This window comes from Poecilia reticulata, chromosome 15, assembly GCF_904066995.2.
Source record: "Poecilia reticulata chromosome 15, P_reticulata-male-v2, whole genome shotgun sequence".
NCBI lineage: Eukaryota > Metazoa > Chordata > Actinopteri > Cyprinodontiformes > Poeciliidae > Poecilia > Poecilia reticulata.
Window position 1 is genome coordinate 6,452,359 of NC_088844.1, and position 10,622 is coordinate 6,462,980.

A 10,622-nucleotide genomic window follows, 5' to 3' on the forward strand; every position below is an offset into this window, starting at 1 on the left:
CAACCCTCCCAACCCCACTGAAGGATAAGGGTGAAATAAAATGGATGGATGGATGGTAAATATATGAATGTACTTCAACCTAAATTTATATTTATGACTCAATGCGTAGTCAAGAAAGCACAAAATATATTCATCTGCATCCAGTTTTCTATTTCCAAAGCAACAGATGCAGATGATGGAAACAACAAAAATGCATGAAGGTGATGCATGTCGAAAACTCCTTTTGAGAATTTTATTTACAATCTTATTAAAATTAGAAAACCAAGAAATCACATTTGCTCAAGTATTCACAGACTTTGTATAATCATCTGTACGTCCACCTTTGGCAGAAGTTACAGCCTCCAGTCCTTTTGGCCATGATGTCACAAGCTCAGCTCGCCTATCTTTAGATAGTTTCACCCATTCAGTCCTTTGCAGTTCTCCTCGAGCTCAATCAGGTTGGATGGGAGACAACAATGCACAGCCATGTTCAGATGTTGAATCACATTCAAGTCTGAACTTCAGCTAGGCCACTTCAGGGCATTCACAGAACCGTTCTAAAGTCACTCCTTTCAGAGCAAGGCTATGTGCTTTGAATTGCAGTCCTGCTAAAAAATTAACTATCGCCCAAGTCTGAAGCTAAGCACATTAATCCTCGATTAATGTGCTTAGCTTCTCTGTAAACTGCTGCAGTTCTTGCTGCTGCAAAACACCTGGATAGCATGATGCTGCCACCACCATGCTTCGGTGTAGGGAATGGTGTTGGCCTGGTAATGAGCCATAACCCCTGGCATTCACACTAAAGAAGTTGATCTCTGTCTCCTCATGCTGGATCTCTGACAACGTGAGGACAGATTGTTGGGTTTTCCCCGACAACCTCTCCTCTAGGCGCTTCTGCCCTGATCTCTGCCCTGATCGTTTAGTTTAGACAGCTGACTAGTTCTAGGAGGAGTCCTGCTGGTTCCAAACTTCTTCCAGTAATGAATGATAGAGGCCACTGAACTCCTAAGGACCAAACTGAGGAAACCCAGCGGATTGCAAGTAGTCATTGACTTGCATCGTTTGCGCCTCCTGCACAAGCGTGTAGCAACAGTGGACAGTCACCTGCAGTGTCATTGACTTCGGAGCAATCCTCCACACTGAGCATGCAATGCAGTGAGAGCAGAAAGGGAAACTCCCCTTCGCATTGAGAAACTCACAGTGACGAACGGCTCAGTGTGAGTGAGTGTCCGTTCGCCACTGGTCATGACTGACTGTGGGTTTGAGAAGACAAAGCATACAGATGGTTGATCTGGATAAGGCAATGTAGAGTTTTTTTTTTTGTTTTTTTTTTACATAATCACAAGGAAAATGCCAAAAAAACAACAAAACAAAAAAACAAGCCAAAAAATTATAGGGCAGTGGTTGAAAGACAGACTATGGTTGATGATGTTCCAGTAGTTACTGATCAAACCCACATCTAAAAACTAGCTTTATAGGCCTGATTTAAAGGAAGTGTTTCAGCATTTTTGTAGTTTACTGAAAGTCAGTTTCAGATTAGTCTAGTTCTAGTTGGGACAGAGTGTAACATGCATTAACCTGAAAACGGAGAGATGATACCAGGTTATAGCTCTAGTGCTAATTTACACCTGCAGACTAGTCCATGTATGAGCTAGTGGTCAGGGAATCGTATAACACATACTCTGAATCTTCATATTTGGTTCAGATTCTGGGGATGCAGAGGATACTTGAACTATTAGACCCGAGTTAAGGATCTGTTGTGATTGTTTTAAAATACAATAATAGCAGATCCTTAATATATTTTGGTGCTATGTCTGTGGTGAGGACTGGAAGACATCGAAGAGCTTGGTCAATCAGGAAACTATTTGTTGAGCAACAAAAACTACATCAATGTTTACTTTAGGTAATTATTAATATTTATAAGAATAGCAATAAATTGTCGATGGAGTAACAAACAAAAAGAAAACTTCTTCTTATCATTGCCTTCCTTCTACAGCCATGGTGTTCATGTCCAGACAACTTTTCAACCATGTGAAGAGGATGAAGACAATTTCGTGTTGATGTCTTGTCACGTTTCATTGTTGCGGCACACTGCAACAATGAAGATAAAGTTGATTTTTCTATTTTAAATACTTCCATTGAGGTTGTGCTCGAAGGACAGAAACATGGGCTAGCCGCTGATTTGTGAAGATTTTCACATATGAGTCCCAAGCAAGCATGTATCAAACAAGAGTTTAATGTCAGTGTCCTAATGTACATTTATTACACCTCTTAAATAAATATTCCATCTTTAAAATTATTATGCACATCCTCAAATAAAAATATATTTATATATGTATAAAAACAGACATAAAGAGTGAAACAAGAATCCATAAGGTGAGGGGGCAAAAACGGATAAAACACATTTTGTACATGAGTCACTACAATCAGATCAGGAAACCTGTTAATATAAATTATAGCTGCCACATCGTCCCATAATATGCTATGAGCGCTCTGTTTGCTTAAATGAATCCAGTAAAGATGAAGCGTCTGGCACACAGCCTGAACACCAAAGTGTCCCCCCCCCCGTGCTGTTGCTGCCTGCGCTCTGCAGTGCCGTGTCTCACAGTGTGTCCGTAAACTCAGCGTTTCCTGGCAGTGCGGCCGCTCAGGGTCCTTCAAGTCTCCTTGAGCGGCAGGCGAAAGTCCAAAAAAAAACAACGTCTCCTCTAGTTAAAATGATACGCAACAAATCAAAACGACACACTCTACAAAGATGCTGAAAACAAGACAAATGACGGGGAAAAAGGAAAAGAAATTCTCAGCGCTAAAGAAAAAAGTCTGGAGTACAAAAATAGATTTTTATATGTATGTTTTCTTATTCTTTTATGCCCATGAACTTCCTTTGTTCACTTGAGAACATTTGAAAATAAGCTATGAGTTAGGATACAGTATGAAAAAATATCTAAAGGTTCATTTTGGAGAGGGACTCATAATGTTTCGGTACTTGAGTCAATATTTAAGTTCTGTTGTCCTCCCTTTTTTGTTTCCGGGTCTTTCTATTGCACCTCAGCGCTGTAAAGAGTACCGCGTGCGTTTAGTCCTTTGACTGAAAGGGTAGTGGATGAAGTCAAAAGGCCGATGTTGACCTGGATGGGTGGGCTGCTGCCCCTTCGGCAACCTCTTCATGAAATGCACCTCACGCTGGTGCTGGCGTGTCCTAGAGCCCCTGCGTGGCCGTCCGCGGCGAGTGAAGGCCATGTACCAGCCATCGTACCGGGCGTTCCTCAGGGCCGTGTAGTTGTTTTCCAAGACAATCTCGGTGAAGATGCAGTCGCGGCCCTGTCCGTTTTCCTGCAGGAAAGTCAATTACAAAATCCTTGACTGAGATTTGCAGATGGAAACAACAGGTATATAAAGGAGACACCTGGACATGCTCACTCACATGCACATGAAAACACACACAGGGAGCAGATGCTACAGTCATTACAGATCAGAGTGATGGGCAGTGTCAGCAAGCAACGACTCTTTCCCCGCCTTAAGTGTACCTCTATAAAGCTTTGAGGGTAGATGCAGGTTCTCCTCCCAAAAGGCCTTTATTAACATGAAGTGTCAGGTTTACTCCCAGTTGTATCTACTGTTGTGTTTGTAGGTAAATCTTGCCACCACTGATAAATTCCAACATATCACAGCCATTCTCTGATGCTGATTTTGAATACACTCCAGACCAACAGAACAGTTCAGAGATGGTTAAAGCAGGTTTCCCCCAGAAAACTTGCTAAGCCCGGTGGTTGGGCGCCAGGGCAGTCATTCATCCAGCGGCCCGTCGTGTTTTTGAGTTAAAAACTGGACAGGAAATTTGAAAATATCACTTGATAATTATGTGTTATTCAAAGATTGGAAGATTAACACCTGAACACCAATTATAATATCTTAAAAAATGCAAACATAACCCCCCACCCCCCCCGAAAAAACGTAAATAAATAAGCAATGCTTAGCCTGGTAGGGGCACAAATAAAGCCTGGTGGCCTGCCAGGCTTATAATACACTGAGGGAAACCCTGACTAAAGTTTGAATTATGTGGCATCTTCAGTCACTGACATGAGCCGTCATGTACAACTAAAACATACAGTAAGATGATGTCAATTTGCTCTGGCCTACTGTAACAACCAACCACCTTTTTAGGCAAAGGGGGCTTTAAAAATAGCCAAGATGAACCCACAAACATACATCCGTCCCAAACTGCATGTTCATTCTTTGTGTCTTTTGCTCATACGTGCATGCACACACACACACACACACACACGCGCACGCACACACGCACACATACACACACACTAAGGCCGGAGTCTTCTGTGACTGGGATGGAAGCTTGGGGCAGATGGTGTTTGAGGCAGGGTGCTGGGTGGGTGGAGGGTGAGTGGGAAAAGGTGGGGGAATCTGTTTATTAGCCCATCGCAGTGAGAGTAGGGTGCTGGCATAAACCTCAGCTTCTGACACACACCAACAGAGCATCGTGTGCCGATCCCAAACTAAACTCCAATATGGACACTTGAATGCTTGAACTGCAGTCTGAATCTGTTCCACGTTTGCCTCTCAGTGCTTTCATTAGGGATCCGCCAGGTGAATACTTTGACATAAAGGTATAGTGTGTTCAGTGTTTCGGCTTTTGGATTAAAAATTATTAGAATTATAAAAAAAATACATTTTATTTATAATGCCCCTCAAAGACCTGTCATGTTTCCTCTAATTGAAGGGGAACTCTTAAGGCCAGGGGAGTAGTTGACACTAATAAAAAAGGAGTGACCCCTACTACTACAACAAGAGCAAAGGAGGGGGTCGATTAAAGTAAATCACACTACCTTCCGCAGGCCATCATTTAACAGTATACCTCTCTTGTCTCTTAGATCTTAAGCAGTTCACCATAGTGACATGTTAAACCTGTTCATTCAGGTTATCGTTCCCAAGGCAACCCTAATCTTTTTCCTTCCACTAGTCCAAACAGTTCGATATCGACTCTCATCTAAACATTTAGAGGTTTCAGAGCCACAGCGAGCCGTCGGCTTGTTCTCCATGCTTCAGCTGGGTGGCCAGCCTCTTGTCCTCACCTTGCCAATGAGCTTCCCCTTTTTGTTCATGCAGATGTAGAGGCCCGTCTCGGCTCCCTTGATGCGAACTCGACTTCCAAACGTGTCGGTCTCTACAATGAGCTTTGCTGAGGAAGACGAGAAAGATGAGTTTGTTTAGAAAGCGGTGCATTAAAGGTTTCAGCAAGCCTACTTTGAATTATCTCTGAAAAATTCAACATAATGCAAATCAATGAGTCCTATGCTGAAAGAAAGAAAAATGTACATGAACGACAATTTCAAGACCTGCACAAACATACCCACACACACACACACACACACACACACACACACACACAGACATTGTGTAAAACCTATGGGAGCATTCCTGGAGATTTATGCAAGCTGAAATTCCCACAAAATGATAAAACCATGTGCCTGTTGATTCTTTGAAAGCTGAAGAGACAATTCTAGCAGCGGGTTACGAGTCGCTCAGAATCCCTGAATCGCCTGCCTCACTCATAAACTGTCACATTTATCTCCATAGCATGACAAGATTCTAACAGGCACAAAGTCAAGACTTTTTGGAATGAAAAACAACATCTTGTATCCTGCCTCAGTTTCATATTATTCCGCATATCCACATATTCCACTTGTTTTCCAGATGTTTCACAGATCACACCTACTCCGAGACTTTAGATAAAACTATCAGCTAGAAACCAAAGTGAGGATTGTCATGGCCAACCCACTTAAGTACGAGTTCCAGCTGAGGTCAGAACCAGCAGTTAGAGCAGAGCACAGAATTGACCAACAAAACCAAAATGTTGGAGACAAAGTCTCCATCACACTTCCTGCTGCTTAACACAAAATGACATCCGGCAACCAGACAGGTTTGTACGGAGACCTCTGAATTAAAAGGAACACCAAGCATACTGCTAACCTCTGCATTTCTTGAGCCATGCGGATTTCAGCGTGCAACAACACTGCCCGGCCTGCTTCAAGAAGCAAGGGTGAAAGGTGGGGGTGCAGAGGGAAGATAAGCTATGCAGGAAATGTTCAGGAGGCAGAACATCTAATGGCTCTGCCAGACATACAGAATCTCTGCAGATCACCTTCTAGCACCAAAGATAACTTGCGGTGCGTATTTCAGAACGTCTCCCTCCACCTGGGTAGTTAATGGCTTGTGTACCTTTAGGTTACTGAATGAGGAACCAAAAATAAACTTTAATTCAAAAAGGTGTCAGAAGACTTCTCAATTCTTTTATGCACACATGTTCTGTACTGACTGAAAGTACACACACAGAGATCTGGAAAAAAAAAGATACCACTGCACTGAACCCCACTGGAAATCTCATGGTTATTCCACTAGATATTGATTTCTAAACTCTTCCTGAGTTAAAACATTAGCATTGTTGTTTCTAAATCAATATGAACACTGCATCTTTTTTGTTATTTTGACAATTTTTCATTTTCTGCAAATGAATAAAAAATGTATATAAAAAAATAATTACACACACACACACACACACACATATATATATATATATATATACACACATATATATATAAAACCAGTACCAGTAACAAGAACCAGTGTTCATACCGTGCGCATCTCCATCTTCGGCCATGGCGTTGATCTTCTTGTTGGGCAGGACCTGCACATGCTTGCCGCTGGTCCGGCTGTACAGCTGGTAGATCCGGATCAGCCTGCGGCTCACCCGGTCCGTCACCTTGCTCTGCTCGCTTACATGCTGCGTGAAATTAGGCGGGGACTGATTGGTTACCTGTCAGAAATTAAGACGGCATCACAATTATCAGTGCTTGCTTCTTTTTTATATGCAATTACTACCTAGGCCATTTTACTATTTGATTTATATATATATAAAAAAAAAACAAACAGAAAAAATGGTTGAAAAACATTCTAGAAATTTGAACAGATCCAATTATTATAATCAGGACTTTGAGCATTTTTCAACGAAATGTTATATGTAATGAGAACAAACAACTTGTTTTCTTTGTCTTTCTTTCATTCTTTTTTTTCTTTGCTTTTTACAAGCTGCTATGACAACTTCCAAAAGAGAATCCGCCAGATGACGGTGACCGCGTCCAAAGGGACGGACTTTGTGATTACAGGTTGTGCGTAAGGAGAATGTCCGCCTCAGCGTGCGTACACACACACGCACACAGACACACACACACACGCACACAGAGTAAGAGAGAGAAAAACACTTTGTTGAATCAATGTTGGATTATTCGGGTGAAAACACACTGGATAAATATGAATTTATCCAAATTAAGGATAAAATCGCACACTGCCTGATGCCTCTTTTTTTTTTTTTTTTTTTCACTAAATCATTTCCTCCTCCTGCCCGATGGGCCGCCAGGCGTCTGCCAGGGCCGGCGTGAGACCCGCTGTCCGCCGTGGGAGCCATCAGATAGTGTTTCATCACATAATGTTATGGTGCACCGTTACTGCATCATATCTGAATGGCTTTTGCAATAAATAAATAAATAAATAAAACAAATAAATCCTAGTTTGGTGGTCACGTTAAAAATGTTATACAAGGTACATACCTGAGCATAGAAGCAGAACACAAACAGGTGCAGAAATCTACAAAAAAAAAAGAAAGCGGAGAGTTAGTTGGTTATTTCATTCAGGCATGTGATGTTTCAGCGGATACAGGAGAGACGGAGGGAAGCTCTCACAGATAGCGGAGTCTGGATGGGACGGCCCGCATGATGGATGAATGGATGGATGGATGGAGGTTGACCGACCCTCCGGGATTTTTTTTTTTTTTAATTACTGGCAGGTGTCCGTTTGGGGCTGCAGAAGTCAAAGCTCTTCCAAGGCTTCCTGTCGAGTCGACAAGTCCAACAGATTACAGTGAAATCCTCCAAAGGTCAGCGGTACTGACAGCGCGGCTCACGCTCGACCATTGCATCCCCCCCCCTCCCGACCCCAGCAAATTAAGAGAGGAAATTGCAACGATGAAAAAAAAAAAAAAAAAAAAAAATCACTGATGAGAGTAAAACTGATGACTCGAGTCACGGCTGAAGAAAGTCTAAGTGCACTTGCAGAAGAAGAAAGAAGAAGTTTTGGATGAAGCGCCGCAGAGCTCCTCCGCGCTGTCAGAAAGCTCCTCCAGGACCGCGTCCTCATCTGCGGCCTTCAGGTGAGTGTGAGCCCGCGGCTGGGTGCTCGCCCACCGACCTCTGTCTCGTCAGTGTTGCCGCTGTGATTGGATGCTTCCCCTACTCCTGTAACTGCTGCTGCTGCTGCGCTCTGTGGCAGGACTGAAGGCTGGAAGCTCCGCGTTTCCTTTCTCTGCTCCCATCCCACACCGCACTCACACACCCAGAAGGCTCTGCTAAGAACAAGCCCCCTTTTTTTTCTTTCCTGCAAAACAAAAGCGGATACCCTTATCTACCCCCGTCCTCCCTCTTCACTCCCCTCCTCTCTCCTCTCATCCCCCCCACACCCCCTCCACCCGTCTTTATCATCTCCCCTTCACCTGGGGAGCTGTCCGGAGCAGAAAGAAGCGAGGAGGAGCCTGGCCTGCTCCGGTCCAACACGACCCAGGGTCTGGTCTTAATGACGGTGTGTCCGGTTCTGGAAGCATCAACTGTCATTAAGAGGCAAAGGTGGTTTCATGACCCCGCAAACCGTCGTGTCCCGACCCGGCCACCCACCCCTTGTCTTCCTCCCGCAGCCCCAACACTTCTTCTTCTTCCTCCTCCAGGGTTGCGCGGTCCTGAATCTGCTCGGCTTGTGTATTGGCACCTCAAAGCGAGAGACATTAAAAGGATTACAGGTGATTAGCGTTATTGACCCCACCCCTCACCGCCGTGCAATAAATAAATAAATTCATTAATTAATGAATGGATAAATAATCACTCGCACTTCAAAGTCTGCAGAAATCACTTGAAAGCCCTGAATAATTACAAAGTAATTCTGCTCTAACCCAGAAGAATCACACACATTCATTATCGTTAATTAATCCTTAATTACCCAAAAGTAACGGATCATTGTGGTTTTAGGATTTATTGAATTTTTTTTTACCCATCCCAGCCTCAGCAGACAGAGAAACTCTCGCCCAATAAACAACCTCGTCCAGAGTGATACATTTGGATAATAGGACGAACCTTTTCCATCCTGGCATAATTACATCACACTGCATGTTCATGCAGGGGAGGAGAGAAGGCTGATCTGAAGGCTCACAAGAACATCCAGGTCGGCTAAACAAGCATAATAACGTTAGTCATCGGCTGTAGTCGCTTCGGCTGTGGTTCTAGTTTTTAACAAGTCAAAAAGTGAAGGAAATCTGATGCGCTAGCCGCTCAGGGTCGTCCTTCCCCTGTCAAACACCAGTGGGCGCTCTGGTGAAAGTGATCAGGTCTTTGTCAGAATCACCAGAGCAGGCAGTGTATGGCATTCCTACTCCACTGTGTTCAGGATCAGACCTGGTGAGGTCTCCCACAATGGAGTTAATTGATCTCAATATCCCCATGGCAACCTTCTCATATGGTCTGTTTAGCAAGTACAGTCTCAGATCATCGTCAGCAGCAGAAACTACTCAACAGCAACTTTATACCTGTTACTACAGTCACTTTGCATTGTTTCCGCATGATGACAGTGATACAGTATGAAATGATTCAATGTTAGATTCTTGATTAATATGGGTTGCTGCTATGTTGTTGTATGTTGCGGTGGGTCAGCGTACCCATCCATGCCTTCTCGTTTCAGCAGTCATCCTCATTAGCCGCAGCTCACTTCAGCTCTTTCTGAGGATGGACTTCCACCACTCATGTCAGTTTACTGAGACGCATTTATGAACAAACAGAGCTCAGACTTAAAGGTTAAACTCACAGCATCAGATTGTAGCTGCGGTAACTAAACAATCTAACTGTGGAGATTGTTCTTTGAACTTTTATAGAGTGAACTTGCCAGCTCCTTAATATTTTATATTTAGATATTAAACAACTTAAAATCTTTTAATTTATCTATGCTGAAAACCATTAAATCAAATTTTATCAGCATTTATATCCTTAAGCAAATGTTCAATTTCTATATCTGTGGTCTGTATTAAAATGTTAGCAGTGTTGGCTCATCACCAGACCGATACCATCCCTACAGTGAAGCACGATGGAGGCAGAATCATGTTAGGGGAATGTTTAGCAGCAGCAAAAGGCTTAAATTAGGAGTAAGGCTGTAGCATAGCAATATGTGGAAATAGTGAACCACTATGAACAATTTACAGATACAATGCACATGAGAATATCTGTAAGCTGTAATATCTGTCACTTGTCACTTAATCTGCAAGATAAAATAATACTACAGCATTTCAAAGGCTATAAAAGGTCCTTCTCTCTTCCTCTGTGTCTATCTCACACACACAGTTTGTGCACCCAACTAGTATTGCACACACTTTTATTCAACGGTTTCCCCAGATATTTTTTTTAATCATTTTTAAATCGTATTAATTCTGTTTTCCACAGTTCTTTTTCCCCTTTATATATATTATTTTCTAGAAGACACGTGTGACCAGGGTTAAGATGAGTATCTAACCAGTCTGCCCATCTTTCCCCACAGCCTATTGG

The 10,622-nt window shown here is 42.9% G+C and overlaps 1 protein-coding gene across 1 annotated transcript; it reads right to left on the reverse strand.

The window, feature by feature from the left end:
* Positions 1-2,199: 2,199 nt before the first annotated feature.
* Positions 2,200-9,061, reverse strand: fgf8a (fibroblast growth factor 8a). Its single transcript, XM_081616512.1, has 5 exons — positions 7,731-9,061; positions 7,599-7,635; positions 6,628-6,808; positions 5,067-5,173; positions 2,200-3,312 (listed from the first exon to the last, which is right to left on the reverse strand). Exons 1-5 carry the CDS (start codon positions 7,760-7,762, stop codon positions 3,028-3,030), a joined length of 642 nt encoding a protein of 213 aa, XP_081472638.1. The 5' UTR covers positions 7,763-9,061; the 3' UTR covers positions 2,200-3,027.
* Positions 9,062-10,622: the final 1,561 nt, after the last annotated feature.